The sequence below is a fragment of the Macaca nemestrina genome, chromosome 15 (genome assembly GCF_043159975.1).
Source record: "Macaca nemestrina isolate mMacNem1 chromosome 15, mMacNem.hap1, whole genome shotgun sequence".
NCBI classification, from domain to species: domain Eukaryota; kingdom Metazoa; phylum Chordata; class Mammalia; order Primates; family Cercopithecidae; genus Macaca; species Macaca nemestrina.
In genome coordinates this window covers 106,647,168-106,666,427 of record NC_092139.1, presented here as the reverse complement: position 1 = coordinate 106,666,427, position 19,260 = coordinate 106,647,168, and the positions used below count along the sequence as shown (strand labels likewise).

Below are 19,260 nucleotides of genomic sequence, written 5' to 3'. Positions count from 1 at the left end.
TTAATAAGATTTGGTTATGTAGCCGGGTGGGGTGGCTCACGCCTGTAACCCCAGCACTTTGGGAGGCAGAGATGGGCAGATCACCTGAGGTCAGGAGTTCAAGACCAGTCTGGCCAATGTGGTGAAATCCAGTCACTATTAAAAATACAAAAAAAAAAAAAAAAAATTAGCTGGACGTGGTGGCAGGCACCTGTTATTCCAGCTACTCAGAGGCTGAGACAGGAGAATCACTTGAACCAGCTAGGTGGAGTTTGCAGTGAGCCGGAGATTCAGCCATTGCACTCCAGTCTGGGTGACAGAGCGAAACTCCGTCTCAAAAAAAAAAAAAAAAAAAATTTTTTTTTATTATGTTGGGGAGATGGGAAGAGGCAGGTTAGGAGCACCCAGGCTGGGGAAACAGGACTGGGGAGGTGGATGGGTAGCCATAGAAGCAGAAAGGGGCCTCTGAAGGAAGAGCCTGGGAGAGCGGGGAGGAGGCGGTGAGGCAGGAGAGCACAGTGGAATGGCCCTGAGGGCAGGAGGGGCTCAGGATGACCAGGCAAAAGCAGAGCTGGTCCAGGGTGGAGGGGAGGCCCACGTAGCATGAGCAGGAGGCTAGAGGAGACAGACCATGAGGCCCGGGGAGACCCCTCACTGAAGAATCTTCCATAGGCGTCTTTCCAGAAATCGAAAGTTGGTGTTTATTCCCTTCCAAGGCTTGAATGGCTCACCATCATCGCACACAAAGTTTTCCCAACAATATTTAAAATCTGAGAAAAAACGAGGAGAAAGCAGTGAGGACCCAGCAGGCCTCTCTCCAGGCCCTGGTCCCTCCCCTCCCAGGCCAGGTTTCCTGACTGCCAGTTACAGAGGACGTTGGCCCCATCCCTGCAGGCTTCCCGGGGACACTGTCCCGCCCCACGGCATTGCAGCCCCACCTGCCCCTCATGCTGTCCCTCCCGCACCTGCTCTCCTCAGCCCCCCACATCTCACCTTCGTAGCCCATGATCTCCATGGAGGCCCCTTTCTCACTCAGGCTGCGGAGCCCCTCCTGGTAATCTGTATCCCAGAAGTAGTAGAGGCGGGCGGTATAGATGGTGAGCTTCACGTTGCTGTGCGTGGCCAGGAACTCGGCCACCTCCCCTGCACACTCTGGACAAGGGCTCCAAGATATGTACCAGGTGACCTGGTAGTTTTTCTTAGGAGACAGTGTGTTGTCGCAGAACCAAGAGAGGAAGCACCTTTCTGCATGACAATGGGTCTCAGGATCAACCTGGGGAAGGAGGAGGAGGAGAGCAGGGGGAGCTCAGACCAGGAGCAGGAGGAGTGCAGGGGTGGGGCGATGGGAGCAGAGGGCAGGCCTGGAGCCCCAGGGCGTTTCCTTATTTATTTATTTTTGGGACATGGTCTCTCTCTGTTGCCCAGGCTGGGGTGCAGTGGTGCCATCTGGACTGACTGCAGCCTCGACCTCCCAAGCACAAGGAATCTTCCCACCTCAGCCTCCCGATTAGCTGAGGTTGCAGGTGTGTGCTGCCACGCCTGTCTAAATTTGTTTTTGTAATTTTTGTGGAGACAGAGTTTTGCCATGTTGCCTTGGCTGTTCTTGAACTCTTGGGCTCAAGCGATACTCCTGCCTCAGCCTACCAAATTTCTAGGACTATGAGCATAAACCACACGCACGACCTTATTTTATTTCTTTACTTTTCATTTTTCTGGGTACATAGTAGGCCCCAGGGCGTTTTATTCATTGAGTTTCCCTTATTCCATTCTTCTTCTTCCTTTTTATTTTTTTGTTTTTATTTTTTACAAGATGGAGCCTTGCTCTGTCATGCAGGCGGGAGAGCAGTGGCGTGATTTCAGCTCATTGCAACTTCTACCTCCTGGGTTTTTGTTTTTTTTTTTTTTTTTTTTTTTTGAGACAGACTCTCACTCTGTCGCTCAGGCTGGAGTGCAGTGGCGCAATCTCAGTTCACTGCAGCCTCCACTTCCTGGGTTCAAGCAGTTCTCCTGCCTCAGCCTCCCGAGCAGCTGGGACTACAGGCGTCCACCACCATGCCTGGCTAATTTTTATAGTATTAGTAGAGATGGGGTTTCACCATGTTAGCCAGGCTGGTCTCAAACTCCTGACCTCATGATCTGCCGGCCTCGGCCTCCCAAAGTGCTGGGATTACAGGCGTGAGCCACTGGGCTCGGCCCCTTCCTTCTTTATTTTATTGAGTCTTTCCCTGTTTCATCATGCCCTCAAGTGTAAATTCTGGCATCCTTTCCCCCAGGAATCCACTAACCAGGCATCCTCAGCCCCTGCTGTGGCCTGGCCGTGTGGGGTCTGTCTTGTTCCCTGTCTGCCTTCTGCTATGGAGCTCACTGGACCAGCATTGCTCATGGAGTTGAAGGTTGGCCAAAGGGGCTACTGAGCACTTGAAATGGGGCTCTGATTAGAAACATTGGCCTGTGAACAATACACAGCTCATTTCAAAATCTCATTGTGAGAATAGACAAACTTTAACTCCCTCATGAGGCATTTTATATTAAGTATATGTTGAAATCATATGTGAGATAATTGAGCTAATGCAGACATTAAAATGTCTTCCACCAGTTCTTGCTGCCTTTTAAGTGTGTGGGGACTGGAAACACTTGTGCTTCACTCCTGAGTCCTGGGTGTTTCTGAGGCCAGCACTGCTGTAGGCCAGGCCTGCCCAGCACGTAGACAACTCCCACCGCAAACACACTCTGAAAAGTCTCCTGCCAGGGTGGAGGGGACTGCAGGGGTGGGTGGGACACGACAGGGTGGGTGAGAGGTCAGTGGCCCGTGTGGACAAGATTTTGGGAAAGAAAGTCAAGAGTGAGGGTGCTGGGCTCTAAGCAAGGCCTTTTGGGAAGAGACAAATCCCCTCCACCATCCGATCCCAGGAGAGTCAGGGAGGAAGATCTGGGCCATGGACTTAAAAAATGCGGGAGGAGGTTGGGCACGGTGGCTTATGCCTGTAATCCTAGCACTTTGGAAGGCCAAGGGGGGCGGTTCACGTGAGGTCAGGAGTTCGAAACCAGCCTGGCCACCATGGTGAAACCGTGTCTCTACTAAAAGTAGAATAAAAATTAGCCGGGTGTGGTGGCGGGCACCTGTAATCCCAGCTACTCAGGAGGCTGAGGCAGGAGAATTGCTCGAACCCAAGAGGCGGAGGTTGCCTGAGAGAGACTCTGTCTCAAAAAAAAGAAAAAAAGAAAGACATGTAAGAGGAAAATATACACAGGAGAGCCAACGCCAGGCACATCACTTATTGTGTTTTCTGCATTCCCAGCTGCTTAGCTCTTATTTGGGGTGTAACTAGGACTTTGGTGCTACCTGGTTTCGGAAGACGCCCGTCTTCCAGGGGACAGTTGAGTGCTGCTTTATAATTTCCACAGCGAAGCACAGCCAGGTTTCATTCCGACCATAGGCTTTCTGTAGGTTTTCAAAGTGGAAGTAGAATGTGTGTGGATACATTGCCTTCATCGGGTTTCTGAGGGCACAAGAGAGAAACCCCAATGCAGAGACCCCCCTCCCCGGAGTCCTGGGGGCTGATGCCCACTGAACACCACTCCCTGGATGGCCCTGGGCTCTGGGCCTCCTCCATCCCTCCGCAGCCCTGAGAATGTCTGCTGCTTTCCCAGGCAGGAAGATTGGGAGAGAGAAAGAGGAGGGGATACTGGGGATACTGGCAGGGGCAGCAGGGCCGGGGTGTCCTCTCCTAGCTGGAACCCCAGCTCTGGGGCTACCAATGGGACACCCTCAACCTCCCAGTTTTTCTGCCACACATCTCCCAACCCATTAGGAAAATGCCAACAGAGAATAAAACTCTTCACCCTAAAATAATTGCTTGAACATTTCAGCTCAATTCCTTCCCCACATTTTACCTTCTGATGATGATGATGATGATTTTTACATTGGGATCACACCAAATTTATTCTTTTTTTTTTTTTTTTTTTACATAGGGTCTCACTCTTTCACCCAGGCTGGAGTGCAGTGGTGCAATCTCGGCTCACTGCACTCTCCGCCTCCTGGTTTCAAACGATTCTCCTGCCTCAGCCTCCCAAGTAGCTGGGAATACAGGCGCCCGCCACCACACCTGTCTAATTTTTTGTATTTTTAGTAGAGACAGAGTTTTACCATGTTAGCCAGGATGGTCTTGAACTCCTGACCTTGTGATCCACCCGCCTCGGCCTCCCAAAGTGCTGATTACAAGCGTGAGCCACTGTGCCCTGCCCTAATTTTTGTATTTTTAGCAGAGATCAGGTTTCACCATGTTGGCCAGGCTGGTCTTGAACTCCTGATTTCGTGATCTGCCTGCTTCAGTCTCCCAAAGTGCTGGGATGAGAGGCATGAGTCACTGTGCCCGGCCGGCCGAGGCCACTATCCCAAGTGCTGCATATGAGCTCATGGCATGTGCCTGAGGCCTGCAGGGACCATCCCTATTTTACAGAGGAGGTGCCAGAGGCGTACAGAGGCCAGGTAATCTGCCCAAGCCACAGAGCTGGGGCAGCAGATCGAGCTGGGGCCCCTTTCTATGCCAGCCCTGTCCAGCCTCTGCATCACCGGCCTGCAGCGCGGAGCTGTCGGGAACCGGGCTCTCTTCTTACGAAACTTTAAAATAAGAGCATTACTCCTGATCATCATATTTTTTCCTACATTCCAGGTTACAAGTGTCATTCTAAAAGGCGAACGGTGCTTACAGAGGAGGAGCCTGTGTCTGGGGTCATGTGCATCCTCCTCTGCTCACACTGGAGGCATCTTTGGAAGAAATGGCTTATTTTCTAGTACGGAGACCATTCCCTCCCCCACACCCTCTCCTAAGACTTTGTATTGAAACCAAGTAAATCTTACAGAAATTCCATCAAAGAGCTGAGAACAAAATGCCGGATTGCCCCAATCATCCTTTGGTTCAATTCTCCCAGTTCCAGAGCTCAGGAATGGTGGGAAGCACACAGAGGGAGCACCCTCCCAGGGTGGGGAGCACCAGCCCGGTGGTCCATTCAGAAGCAGCAGGTCCATTCAGAAGCACCAGCCCGGCGGCCCATTCAGAAGCAGCAGTGGGGCGACAACATAGCAGGGCAAAGAGCCTGGCTGGGAGTGGGAGCAACAGAGGAAGCAGGGAGTAGAGAGCCCAGAGCTAGGGCTGGGGCAGGGAGAGGCCAGGGCTGAGGTCCAGCAAGGCCACCAGACAAGATGAGGCAGCAGAGGCCCCGCGGGCAGAGCAGACAGTGGTCCCTGATCTGGGGCTTCATATGCAGCCTCCTTGGCAGGCTTGTCCTGGCCCTGATGTTAGTCCTGGGCTTGGGTTCTATTTCTATCTTCCAGGGCCCTTGTTCCAGGAGGCACCTGTGCTGTGAGTGACCTCCCAGGCCCATCTGAGTGCAGGCCTCACTCCATGCTGCCTTCTCACCTGGATGGGAAGACCTCCAGAGGGACCCCTGGATCCTGCCTTCAGGAATCATCCCAGGGACGCCCCCCACCCAACAGCTATGTGGTAGGGAGGGAGAATGAGAGGCAGATGTCTGCCTCCCCCCATGCCTTCACACTCAAAGGCCACCATTGGAGGGAGGAATAGCGGGTGGGAGGTGACCCTCAGATGTCCCCCCACGATGCCACGTGTGCTCCCACACTGAGCTCCTTCCTTCCACATCTCCTGCCCAGAGTTGTTCCCTGGCAGGCTGAGCTCTTGTCCCTATGTCATGGAAGGGCGGATGCTGGTGTCCCCGGCCACCCTGTCTTGCAGTTTTCTCCTCTGGTCCAAGACCCAGGTGCTCAGTTCCTGTCTCTCTCAAGGGCCTGAGCTCCCTTTCTATGGCCTCTCGAGTCCCTGGTTGCCCTTTTCTATTGTGCTTCCTGGAAAGCTCCCGGCATCTCAAATCTCCCATTATCCAAGCCTACGCTTTTGTAAAATCTCACTCAACACCCTGGCCAAGATTGCAAAACCCCGTCTCTACTAAAAATACAAAAATTAGCCGGCATGGTGGCATGCACCTGTAATCCCAGATACTTGGGTGGCTGAGACAGGAGAATTGCTAGAACCTGGGAAGCAGAGGTTGCAGTGAGCCGAGATCGCACCACAGCACTCCAGCCTGGGCGACTGAGGAAGAAGCTGTCTCAAAAAAAAAAAAAAAAATTTATTCACATGGGACCTTGGTCACTGCGTGTTTGGCTCTTTCTGCATCTCCATCCTGTGGTGGGGATTTGAGAAGTGACAGGTGTGAGCAGGGGGCCGGGCTGGGTGCTGTTGGGTGGGGAAGCCATGGGGTGCGGCCCAGGGTGCAGCAAAGTCTGGAGGGAGGGGCTGTGAGGGTCAGGGCAGGACTCCTGGGAGACAGACACACAGAACGGGGATCCCTGCACACACCACCCAAGCTTGACCCAAAGCCCCCTGGGTCGTTGTCATGGGCTAAATTGTATCTTCCCAACATTGATATGTTGAAGTCCTCATCCCACCTCCTCACAGGATAACTGTATTTGGAGACAGGTCCACTAAAGTGGTGGTTAAATTAACTCATGGTCCTTAGGGTGGGCCCTAATCCTGTCTGACTGGGGACCATAAACAAGGAGGACATTTAGAGGCAGATAGACCCTAGGGTTGCAGGTGCACAGAGGAACGGCCAGAGAGGACAGGGCCAGGAGGAGCGGCCGCAGAGGACACAGCCCCGCCCACCCCTCCACCCTGGACTTGCAGCCTCCAGATCTGTGAGAAAATAAATGCCGGCCCTGTGGGCACCCGGCCCAGGCCATCTTCTATGGCAGCCGAAGCCTGAAGCTCTGTTCCCACGGTGGCGGCTCCTTCTCAAGGGCTCAGGTCAGCCTTGAAGGATGTTGCTCAAAGCTTCTGGCTGTCGAGCTTGTGAATATTCACGCCCACTTACATCCAGTGTTATGACAACTTCGGTTATGCCAGGGAGATGGAAGGAGCCAGGTTGGGGATCCCAGGCTGTGGGGAGGGCAGCCTCGGGGGTGGATGGAGGTCGCTCTGGAGGCCAAAGGGGCCTCTCACTCACAGGAGGGGCCCAGGAAAGCAGGGAGGAGGCAGGGAAGTGAAGGGAGCACCAACAGTTGGGGTGAGGAGGTGTGACCATGAGGGCAGGCAGGGGGCAGAAGGGAGGGCAGGAGGGCCTGGCCAGGGGAGGCCTCAGGAGGATGACCAGGAGGTGAGAGGAGAGAGACCATGAGGCCAGAGGGAGACCCTCACCTGAGAATCTCCTTTAGCTTGCAGTGCAGGGATGCATAATTGTCATCGAATTTGTCCCAAGGCATGAATGACTGACCTTCATGGTACACAAAGTTTTCCCAGCAGTATGCAAATTCTGACATGAAGAGGAGGGAAGCAGTCAGGCTCTCCCCGACCCTGGTCCTGCCCTCCCAGGCTTTGTCTCCTGGCTGTCAGTTGTGGTCAGTGCCGGCCCTGCCCCTGCAGGCTGCCCTGGGACACCCCCAGCCATGGCATTGCAGATCCATCCATCTCTCATGCTGTTCCTCCCACTCACGCTCCCCTGACCCCTCCTCCTCTCACCTTCATAGTCCATGATCTTCACGCGAGCCCCTGCCTGATGCAGCCTGCGGAGCGCCCTCCGCCAATCTTTGCCCCGGTAGTAGTAGAGGCGGGCGACAGAGATGGTCAGGGTGACATTGGGGTGCTCAGCCAGGAATTCGGTCACCTTCGCCACACAGTCCGGGCAGGGGTTCCAGGATGCAAACCAGGTGATCTGGAAGCGCTTGTTAGCAGGCAGCTGGTTGCCACAGAACCAAGAGAGGAAGCACATTTCTGCGTGGTACTGAGGCTGGAAATACACCTGGGAGAGGAGCAGGGGCAGGGGATGCTCTGAGAGGGGGAGCAGGAGGAGAGGGCAGGGTTGGGGCAGTGGGAGGAGGGGCCAGCACAGGAGCCCAGGGGATCTTGCCATTGAAGCTCCTTTCCTCCATCCCCCTGATTAGTTTGAGTGATTGTCTGCTCCAAAGCTCATGCTCAGTGTTAATTGCTATGGTAATGGCCTTAAGAGGTGGCACCTACAAGCAGCTGTGAGGCTGTGGGGACTGCACCTTTGTGGGTGCCACTGCTGTGGTTATTTAAGGGCAACTTTAGCCCAACTTTCTGTCTCTTGCCCTCTAGCTGGAGGGGCAGCGTGTCAGACTAAACTCCTGCTTCCTCTTGTCCTGGTGTCATGGAGCAGCAGTGACTCGACATCCCAGGCCACTCTATCTGGAGCATCCCCTGAGCTTCTGGCAACCACCTTCACCCCCAGGTGACTGTGCAGCTCGCAGGCCCTGGAAAGTCACTGGTGCCTTGACAGTGGACTTCCCAGCGTCCAGAACTCGAGCCAGCACATTTCTATTCATTGTCAATGTCCCCGTCTCAGTCCTGCTGTTGAAGCATCACAAGGTGCACCAAGACACGTGCTTCCCTTCGTTTGGGAGTTTTCCCGGCCCTGTTCAGGCCTCGTCGTGAATTCTGGCATCCATTCTCCCAGGCATCCATTCACCAGGCATCCTCAGCCCCTGCTGTGGCCTGGCCCTCTGGGGTCGGCCTTGTTCCTTCCCTGCCATCTGCTGGAGAAGCCACTGGACCTGCGCTGTCCCATGTTGGGGGGCACTGGCCAAGGGGGCTACTGTGCACCTGAAACGGGGCTCTGATGAGAGACCTCAGCACATGAAAAATACACCATACACTGCTCATTTCAGTGTGAGAAGAAAAAGAAACTTCACTATCTCACAAATAATTTTATGTTAATCAATGTTGAAGTAATATGTTAGCTACATTGGATTAAATTAAATATTAAAATTACTTATACCAGTTTTTGTCGCCTTTTTAGCGTGTGGGGACTGGAAACACTTGTGCTTCACTCCTGAGTCCTGGGTGTTTCCGTGGCCAGCACCGCTGTAGGTCAGGCCTGCCCAGCACACAGACGGCTCCCTCCCCAAACACACTGAAAAGTTTCCTGCCTGGGCGGAGGGGGCCGTAGGGATGGGTGGGACAAGGCGGGGAGCTTAGTGTCCTGAGTCGGGGTGGCAGGGTGAGGAGTGAGGGTTCACCATCCTGTGATGCATCTTTGCCATGGAGGAATCAGGGCAGTGGCTGGGGCAGTCAAGCAGGAAGGTCTGGGCCACAGACTTAAGATATGTGGGAAGTGGAGGCCCGGCGCAGTGGCTCACATCTGTGTTCCCAGCACTTTGGGAGGCCGAGGTGAGCGGATCACCTGAGGTCAGGAGTTCAAGGCCAGCCTGGCCAACATGGTGAAATCCCGTCTCTATTAAAAATACAAAAAATTAGCTGGGCATGGTGGCAGGCACCTGTAATCCCAGCTATTCAGGCAGCTGAGGCAGGATAATCGCTTGAACCCAGGAGGCGAAAGTTGAATGAGCCAAGATTGAGCCATTGCACTCTAGCCTGGACAACAAGAGCAAAACTCTGTCTCAAAAGAAAAAAAAAGAAAAAAAAAAAAAGAAAGAAATAAAAGAAATAAAGAAATGTGGGATGTGGCCAGGCACACTGGCTCATGCCTGTAATCCCAGAACTTTGGCAGGCCAAGGCAGGTGAATCACCTGAGATCAGGCGTTCGAGACCAGCCTGCTCAACATGGTGAAAACCCATTTCTACTGAAAATAGTAAAATTAGCCTGGCGTGGTGGCAGGTGCCTGTAGTCCCAGCTACTCAGGAGGCTGAGGCAGGAGAATCGCTTGAACCCAGGAGACAGAGGTTGCAGTGAGCCGAGATCGCACCACTGCACTTCAGCCTGGGCGACAGATGGAGACTCTGTCTCAAAATAAATAAATAAATAAGAAAGAAAGAAAAAAAATAAATGTGGGAAAAAATATACAATTGAGAGCCCGCCACCGGGCATTTTACTTACGCGTTTTCTGCATTCCCAGTTGCTTAGTTCGTACCTACGATTCGACTGAAGTTTGGGTCGTACCTGGCCTCGAAAGACCCCTGTGTCCCAAGGGAGCTTTGAGGGGTCCTTCCTTATTTTCACTTCGTAGCACAGCCAGGTGTAGCTCCGACCATAGAGGATGGGTTCATTTTCAAAGTTGTAGTTGAATATGTGTCGATACATCCCCTCCATCGGATTTCTGAAGGCAAAAGAGAGAAATCTGCCATGCAGAGAGCCCTCCCTGGAGTCCTCGGGGCTCATGTCCACTGAACACAGCTCCTGGGATGGCCCTGGGCCTCCCCCACTCCTCCACAGCCCTGAGAATTTGTGCTGTCTTCCCAGGCAGGAAGACTGAGGGGAGAGGAAGAGGAGGGGATGCTGGCAGGGGCGCCAGGGCCGGGGCGATCTCTCCCAACTCAGGCCCAACTCTGGCCTTTCCAGGGGTACATTCCCCACCCTCTCAGTATTTCTGCCAACCCACTGCCCAACTCATTAAGAAAATGCAAAAGATAATAAAACTCTTCACCCTTAAAAAATGGCTTTTAACCTTTCAGCTCAATACCTTCCTGATGCTTCACTTTGCATGTTAACATTATTTTAAAATCATGGTTGAACCGATTTCTGAGGCCCAGGCCACTTTTCTAAGTGCTGCGTGGGTATGAGCTCATGTGAGGCTGCCCTAAGCCTGCCGGGGCCATTCCCATCTTACAGAGGAGGGGCCAGAGGTGCAGAGAGGTGGGGTAACCTGCCCAGGCCACAGAGCTGGGACAGATGGAGCTGGGGCCCCTTTCCAGGCCAGCCCTGTCCAGTCTCTGCATCACAGGGCCCTGCAGGAGAAAGCTGTTGGGGACTGGGCTCTCTTTTCACTAAATTTTAAAATCAGAACATTTCTCCTGATCATTGCGTTCTTTCTCACATTCCATGTTACTGGTCATGTTCTAAAAGATGAAGAGTGACCTTGGAGTGGAACCTGTCTGGGGTCATCTGCTGACTGTGGAGTCATCCTTGGATGATACGATTTATCTTGTGCTTCAGAGATCATTCCCTCCCCACACCCTCTCCTAAGACTTTGTATTTAAACAAAGTAAATCTTACAGAAAGTCCAACAAAGCGCTGTAAACAAAATACCTGATTGCCCCAATCATCCTTTAGTTCAATTCTCGCAATTCCTGAGCTCAGGAATGGCGAGAAGCACACAGAGGGAGCACCCTCTCAGGGCGGGGAGCACCAACCTGGCCATGACTTTCAGTGGACAGTCTCAGCAGGGGGCCTGGGCTGTGGCAGGTGGGGAAGGTTGCCCATTCAGAAACAGCAGTGGGGCAACCACACAGCAGGGCAAGTAGCGTGGCTGGGAGTGGGGATAGCAGGGAAGCCAGAGGGAAGGAAGTCTGGGGTTGGGGCTGGGGCAAAGGGAGGCCAGGGCTGAGGCCCAGCAGGACCACCAGACAGGAAGGGGCCGGAGAGACCCGGGCGGACTGAGTGGGCAGCGGTACCTGATCTGTGGATTCATGTTCAGCCTCTTAGATACGCTTGTCCCAGTCCCGCTCTTTTTTTTGAAGCGCTGTGGTTTCACTTCCTGCTTACAGCGCCCTTGCAGTTGGGCAGCCCTCCTTAAAATGACCTCCCAGCCAGGCACGGTGGCTCACGCCTGTAATCCCAGCACTTTGGGAGGCTGAGGCAGGCGGATCACGAGGTCAGGAGTTCCAGACCAGCCTGACCAAAATGCAGAAACCCCGTCTCTACTAAAAATACAAAAATTAGCCGGGTGTGGTGGTGGGCACCTGCAATCCCAGCTACTCGGGAGGCTCACTTGAACCCGGGAGGCGGAGGTTGCAGTGAGTCGAGATCGTGCCACTGTACTCCAGCCTCGGTGAGAGAGGGAGACTCTGTCTCAAAAAAAAAGTGACCTCCCAAGGCCTTGTGAGTCTTGGCCCCTCCCCCTTCCTGTTCTGGCGCTGGTGTGGGAGGCCATGGGATGCTTATCTTACTCAGTCTTTCACCCTGTTTCTGGTTTTCTCTGGGGCCCTCCCCTGTGTAGAGGGACTGGTGACAAAGACAGGCTGCTCCTTGAGGCAGGACCCAAGGCCATTGCAAAGTGAAAGAGAAAGTCATTGCAGCCAGAGGCCTGGAGGTGGGTCCACACCAGGCTGAGCCAGCAGAGCAGACGCCCCTCCCCTGGTGGTCCCGCCCAGCTGGAGCCTCTTCTCCACCATCAAGACAGACAGGCTGATGCCTCTGCAGGGACTCCCAGATCCTGCCCTCAGGGATCAACCCAGAGACACCCCCCACCCAGCAGCCATGGGGACAGGGAGGGAGAGTGAAGGGCATGGCGTCTACCTCCCCCCAGGCCTTCACACTAGGAGGCCACCATGGGAGTGAGGGACAGCAGGTGGGTGTGGGCCTCAGATGTCCCACCAAGATGTCATGCGCGCCCCCAAACTGAGCTCTTTCCTTCCTGCTTCTCCTCCTTCCCCATCTCCGGCCCGGAGTTGCTCCCTGGTAGGATGAACTTTTGCCCTCTCTTGTCCCCATGTCATGGAAGGGCAGCGGCTGGTGTCCCACGCCAGCCTGTCTGGGGCCTCCCTGTGGGTCTCACAGCTCCCTTCCCCTGGTAGCGTGCTCCCATGGTGCAGAGACCTAAAAATTATACAAGGTATACATTTACAAAGAACACTTTATTTCTTGATAAGGGTGATAGCCTGCAGGTGGCCATCCTACAGCCTGGGAAAAGCAGCCTCTGGGAAACACCAGATACAGACATTTAGAAGCAGGAGGGGTTGGGGCAGGAGCTTTATGCTGAAGAGGTTGGCTAAACATACATATTCAACAGGCTACAGGAGGAGCTATGAATATTCATGTAGGTGGTTGCAGTCCAGGCTTATCAAACAAATATGCATGTAACATATGATCCCAGGCGGGCACAGTGGCTCACACCTGTAATCCCAGCACTTGGGGAGGCCAAGACAGGCAGATCACCTGCGGTCAGGAGTTCGAGAGCAAGCATGGCCAACATGGTGAGATCCCTTCTCTACTAAAACTACAAAATTAATCAGGTGTGGTGACGCATGCCTTTAGTCCCAGGTACTTGGGAGGCTGAAGCAGAAGAATCGCTTGAACTCGGGAGGCAGAGGTTGCAGTGAGCCGAGATCGTGCCATTGCACTCCAGCCTGGGCAACAAGAGCAAAACTCTGTCTCAAAGAAAAAAAAAAAAAAAAGGTTGATATTTGATATTTGGAGGCAGAGAGACCCCAGAGGTGCAGGTGCATAGAGGAAAAGCCACAGAGGACACGGCTGGAAGCGACTCCCTGCCAGCCAGGAGAATTGACCTCAGAGAAAACAACTCCACCCAACCCTCGAACTTGGACCTGCAGCCTCCAGATCTTCGAGAAAATAAATGCCCGCCGTGTGGACACCTGGCCCGGGGCATCTTCTATGGAGGCCACGGCATGAACGGGTCATTTTTATAGAGTCTCATTCTCTAATAACTTACATCTGCCTTGAAAATGTCAAGTCAAATTTAAAGTGTGGAGAAGAGCCTCTAAATTTCATATTTCATTAGCAAAGAAAGAATTGTAATTTGGGACATACACGCAGTCCGGATGGTGTTCACCATGTTGGGAGAACAAAGAGATGGCAATTATAGGAGGAGAAATGTTCTCTTGCCCTTTGGGAAAGCCCGTGGGCACTAGGAAGGGTTGGGAGCTGGGAGGTTCCATTGCTGAGTTGCTGCTTTTGGAGCAAGGAGTCCAAGACTTACAGCCATTTATCGCAGAAGCTATGGATAAAGCTGGTTTCAGGGTACAACGCACAGTTTCAGGAGTCAGGCTTGCAGAGAAGTCCATTTCGGGAGCAATGGTGTGTGGCCTGACTGCTTTTCCTCCCTGGCTCCTGGCCTCTGTTTTAGCTGGGTAGGACATGAATGACCCAATTCGTAGGATGAAATTTACAAAGGATGTTTCTCAAAACTTCTGGTATTAAATTTACATATATTCACACCCATTTAGGTTGAGTTTATTTATTGATTTATTTTCAGGCAGGGTCTCGATCTACTCTGCCCAGACCGGAGTTCAGTGGTGCGATCTCTGTTCACTCCAGCCTCCACCTCCAGGGCTCAAGTAATCCTCCCACTTCAGCCTTCCAAGTAGCTTGGACTACAGGTGCATGCCACCACATCTAGCTTTTTTTTTTTTTTTTTTTGGTAGAGATGGGGCTTTGTCATGTGACCCAGGCTGGTCTTGAACTCCTGGGCTCAAGCGATTCTCCCACCTTTGCCTCCTAAAGTGCTGGGGGATTACAGGCGTGAGTCACCATGCCCAGCCTAGGTTGAGTTTAGTAAGATTTGGTTATGCTGGGGAGATGGGAAGAGCCAGGTTAGGGGCACGCAGGCTGGAGGAATGGGGTCTGAGGGGGTGGATGGGTAGCCATGGAGGCAGAAAGAGGCCTCTGAAGGAAGAGCCTGGGAGAGCGGGGAGGAGGCGGTGAGGCAGGGGAGCACAGTGGAATGGCCCTGAGGGCAGGAGGGGCTCAGGATGACCAGGCAGAAACAGAGCTGGTCCAGGGTGGAGGGGAGGCCTGTGCAGCATGAGCAGGAGGCTAGAGGAGACAGACCATGAGGCCCGGGGAGACCCCTCACTGAAGAATCTCCCGTAGGCGTCTTTTCAGAAATCGAAAGCTGGTTTTTAGTCCCTTCCAAGGCTTGAATGGCTCACCATCATCGTACACAAACTTTTCCCAACAATATTTAAAATCTGAGAAAAAACGAGGAGAAAGCAGTGAGGACCCAGCAGGCCTCTCTCCAGGCCCTGGGCCCTCCCATCCCAGGCCAGGTCTCCTGACTGCCAGTTGCAGTGGACACCAGCTCCGTCCCCACAGACTCCCAGGGGACACTGCCCCGCCCCACGGCATTGGAGACCCACCTGCCCCTCATGCTGTCCCTCCCGAACCCGCTTACCTCAGCCACCCCACATCTCACCTTCGTAGTCCATAATCTTCACAGAGACCCCTTTCTCACTCAGGCTGCGGAGCCCCTGCTGGTAATTCGGATACTGGGAGTAGTAGAGGCGGGCGGTATAGATGGTGAGCATCACATTGTTGTGCCTGGCCAGGAACTTGGCCACCTCCCTGGCACACTCTGGGCAAGGGCTCCAAGATGTGTACCAGGTGACCTGGTAGTCTGTGTTAGGAGACAGTATGTCCTCGCAGAACCAGGAGAGGAAGCACCTTTCTGCATGACAATGGGTCTCAAGATCGACCTGGGGAAGGAGGAGGAGGAGAGCAGGGGAGCTCAGACCAGGAGCAGGAGAAGTGCAGGGGTGAGGCAATGGGAGCAGAAGGTGGGCCAGAGCCCAGGGGCGTTTCCTTATTTATTTATTTTTGAGGCAGGGTGTCTCTCTGTTGCCCAGGCTGGAGTGCGGTGGTGCAATCTGGGCTGACTGCAGTCTTGACCTCCCAGGCACAAGGAATCTTCCCACCTCAGCCTCCCAATTAACTGGGACTGCAAGTGTGTGCCGCCACACCTGCCTAATTTTTTTTGTAATTTTTGTAGAGACGGGGTTTCACCATGTTGCCCAGGCTCATCTCAAACTCTTGGGCTTAAGCGATCCTCCTGCCTCAGCCTCCCAAAGCTCTGGGACTATGAGGGTAAACCACATGCATGGCCTTATTTTATTTCTTTACTTTTCATTTTTCTGGGTACATAGTAGGCCCCAGGGTGTTTTATTCATTGAGTTTCCCTTGTTCTATCCTTCTCCTTCCTTCTTTATTCTTTTATTTTTATTTTTTTCTGAGATGGAGTCTTGCTCTGCCACCCAGGCTGGAGTGCAGTGGCACAATCTTGGCTCACTGCAACCTCTGCCTCCCAGGTTCAAGCGATTCTCCTGCCTCAGCCTCCTGAGTAGCTGGGATTATAGGCATGCACCTCCACACCTGGCTAATCTTTGTATTTTTAGTAGAGATGGGGTTTCATCATGTTAGCCAGGCTGGTCTCGAATCCCTGACCTCATGATCTGCCTGCCTCAGCCTCCCAAAGTGCTGGGATTACAGGCATGAGCCACTGCACCGTGCCCGGCCCCTTCCTTCTTTATTTTATTGAGTCTTTCCCTGTCTCATAGACTCATGTGTGAATTCTGCCATATTTTCTCCCAGCTATCCATTCACCAGGCATCCTCAGCCCCTGCTATGGCCTGGCCCTCTGGGGTCTGCCTTGGTCCCTGCCTGCCTTCTGCTGAGGAATCAGGGCAGTGGCAGGGGCGGCCCCACGAGCCCAGCAGTGACTGGCCCAGACACAGAGCTGGACACCACACCCCCTGCTTCCCACAGCTGCTGTTTCCCGAGGACTGCCGGATGTACAGCTCCATGACAAGATTTTGGGGAACAAAGTCAAGAGTGAGGGTGCTGGGTGCTAAACAAGGCCTTTCGGGAAGAAGCAAAACCCCTCCACAATCTGATCACAGGAGAGTCAGGGAGGAAGATCTGGCCCACGGACTTAAAAAATGTGGGGAGGAGGCCAGACATGGTGTCTCACGCCTGTAATCCTAGCACTTTGGGAGGCCAAGGCTGGTGGATCACTTGAGGTCAGGAGTTCAAAACCAGCCTGGCCAACATGGTGAAATCCCATTTGTACTAAAAATACAAAAAAAATTAGCTGGGTGTGGTGGCAGGCACCTGTAATCCCAGCTACTTGGGAGACTGAGGCAGGAGACTCACTTGAACCCGGGAAGCAGAGGTTGCCGTGAGCTGAGATAGCGCCACTGCATTCCAGTCTGGGTAACAGAGCGAGACTCCATATCAAAAAAAAAAAAAAAAAAAAAGAAAGAAAAAAGAAAAAAAAAAAGACATGTGGCAAGAAAGTACACACAGGAGAGCCCGCACCGGGCACGTCACTTATTGTGTTTTCTGCATTCCCAGCTGCTTAGCTCCTATTTGGGGTGTAACTAAGACTTTGGTGCTACCTGGTTTCGGAAGACGCCCCTCTCCCGGGAGACAGTTGAACACTGCTTTATAACTTCCACGGTGAAGCACAGCCAGGTTTCGTTCCGATTGTTGGCTTCCCATAGGTTTTTAAATTGGAAGTAGAATGTGCCTGGATCCATTGCCTTCATCGGGTTTCTGAGGGCACAAGAGAGAAACCCCAATGCAGAGACCCGCCCCGCCGGAGTCCTGGGGGCTGATGCCCACTGAACACCACTCCCTAGACGGCCCTGGGCTCTGGGCCTCCCCCATCCCTCCGCAGTCCTGAGAATGTCTGCTGCTTTCCCAGGCAGGAAGATTGGGAGAGAGAAAGAGGAGGCGATGCTGGCAGGGGCAGCAGGGCTGCAGTGACCTCTCCCAGCTGGAACCCCAGCTCTGGGGCTACCAATGGGACACCCTCAACCTCCCAGTTTTTCTGCCACACATCTCCCAACCCATTAGGAAAATGCAACAGACAATAAAACTCTTCACCCTGAAATAATTGCTTGAACATTTCAGCTCAGTTCCTTCCTCCCATTTCACCTGTCCGATGATGATATCACACCGAATTCCCCAGGCCAAGGCTACCTTTATTTATTTATTTTTTTTAAGATGGCATCTCGCTCTGTCCCCCAGGCTGGAGTGCAGTGGCACAATCTCGGCTCACTGCAACCTCCGGCCCCCGTGTTCAGGGATTTTCCTGCCTCAGCCTCCCAAGTAGCTGGGATTACAGGTGCCCGCCACCACGCCTGGCTAATTTTTTGTATTTTCAGTAGAGACGGGCTTTCACCATGTTAGCCAGGCTGGTCTCGAACTCCTGACCACAAGTGATCCACCCGCCTTAGCCTCCCAAAGTGCTAGGATTACAGGCATAAGCCACCGTGCCCTGGGTAAAATAAGGATATTTGTCCTAATCATCATATTTTTTATACATTCCATGTTACCAGGGTCATTTTAAAAGGGGAATGGTGCTCACGAAGGAGGAGCCTGTGTCTGGGGTCATGTGCATCCTCCTCTGTTCACACTGGTGGCATCTTTGGAAGAAATGACTTATTTTCTGGTACAGAGACCATTCCCTCCCCCACACCCTCTCCTAAGACTTTATATTGAAACAAAGTAAATCTTACAGAAATTTCATCAAAGTGCTGAGAACAAAATGTCGGATTGACCCAATCATCCTTTGGTTCAATTCTCCCAGTTCCAGAGCTCAGGAATGGTGGGAAGCGCACAGAGGGAGCACCCTCCCAGGGTGGGGAGCACCAGCCCGGTGGTGACTTTCTGGGGAGAGTCTCAGCAGGGGGCCTGGGCTGGTGCAGGTGGGGAAGGTGGCCCATTCAGAAGCAGCAGTGGGGCGACCACACAGCAGGGCAAGGAGCCTGGCTGGGAGTGTCGGCGGCAGGGGAGACAGAGGGAAGGGAGCCCAGAGGTGGGGCTGGGGCAGGGGGAGGCCAGGGCTGAGACCCAGCAGGACCACCAGGCAGGAAGGGGCAGGAGGGGCCTGGCAGACAGAGCGGGCAGAGGTACCTGATCTGTGGATTCATGTTCGGCCTCTTAGATACGCTTGTCCAGTCCCACTCTTTTCTGAAGTGCTGTGGCTTCTCTTCCCGTTTACAGAGTCCTTGCAGTTGGGCAGCCCTCTTTAAAGTGACCTCCCAGGGCCTTGTGAGTCATGGCCCCTCCCCGTTCCTGCTCAGGCACTGGCGTGGGAGACCCTGGGGTGCTTTACGTTTCTCTGACTCTGGCCCTCTTTCTGGTTTTCTTCTGGCCCCTCCCACTGGCAGAGGAAGCTCAGACAAAGACAGGCTGCTCTGTCTTTATCTGTCTTGGGCAGGACCCAACGGAATTGCAAAGAGAAAGAAAGAGAAAGAGAAAGGCATTGCAGCCAGAGCCTGGGAGGCGGGTCCAGACCAGGCTGAGAGAGGGGCAGGTGCCCCCTTGTCTGGTGGATGGACAGGCTGGAGCCCCCTTTCCACCGCCCCCTCCCCAGCCCTAATGTGTGCCCAGAACTTTGAGCAGCACCTCCCTGTTGAGTGAGGGAGGTTTTGAGACTCCAGTGGGGAAGGAAGTGTGGACTCCGCACAGCACAAGTGAAGGCTTAGGTGTGCCTCAAGTTCCCAGCTGTGTGCTGGGTCCATTGCATGCCTTCCCTCTTCCAACCTCCCAGCTTCCAGAAGGTGGGGCGCAGGTCAGCCCCTCAGAGGTGTGGGCGGAGGATTACCCAGGTGCTGAGGCAAGAGACTGAAGGCACAAACTGTTTCAGTATAGTAAAGAATATACTTACAATAAGAATAGTTATAATACAAATTAGATGTAGAGATCATCATGGACATTATCAATCATTAGTATAGACATTAATCATTAGCTTTTAATATTACTCTTTATTACTCTTTAATATTACACTCCTTTATTAAGAGTAATATCAATATTATTATGTAACTGGTGGGT

The 19,260-nt window shown here is 53.2% G+C and overlaps 2 protein-coding genes across 3 annotated transcripts; both read right to left on the bottom strand.

Annotated features, from left to right (window-relative positions):
* Nucleotides 1-323: 323 nt before the first annotated feature.
* Nucleotides 324-12,411, bottom strand: APOBEC3D (apolipoprotein B mRNA editing enzyme catalytic subunit 3D). Of its 2 annotated transcripts, none has more exon segments than NM_001345940.1 (7): nucleotides 324-749; nucleotides 973-1,252; nucleotides 3,323-3,479; nucleotides 7,191-7,305; nucleotides 7,512-7,791; nucleotides 9,847-10,066; nucleotides 11,361-11,548. In NM_001345940.1, coding segments are annotated over 7 exon segments (1,188 nt in total). In that variant the 5' UTR covers nucleotides 11,378-11,548; the 3' UTR covers nucleotides 324-630.
* Nucleotides 12,412-12,523: 112 nt separating this feature from the next.
* LOC105464430 (apolipoprotein B mRNA editing enzyme catalytic subunit 3C) lies at nucleotides 12,524-18,583 on the bottom strand. Its single transcript, XM_011712332.2, has 4 exons — nucleotides 18,340-18,583; nucleotides 16,818-16,974; nucleotides 14,840-15,119; nucleotides 12,524-14,615 (listed from the first exon to the last, which is right to left on the bottom strand). The coding sequence occupies exons 1-4, from the start codon at nucleotides 18,354-18,356 to the stop codon at nucleotides 14,497-14,499; spliced, it is 573 nt and encodes a 190-aa protein (XP_011710634.2). The 5' UTR covers nucleotides 18,357-18,583; the 3' UTR covers nucleotides 12,524-14,496.
* Nucleotides 18,584-19,260: the final 677 nt, after the last annotated feature.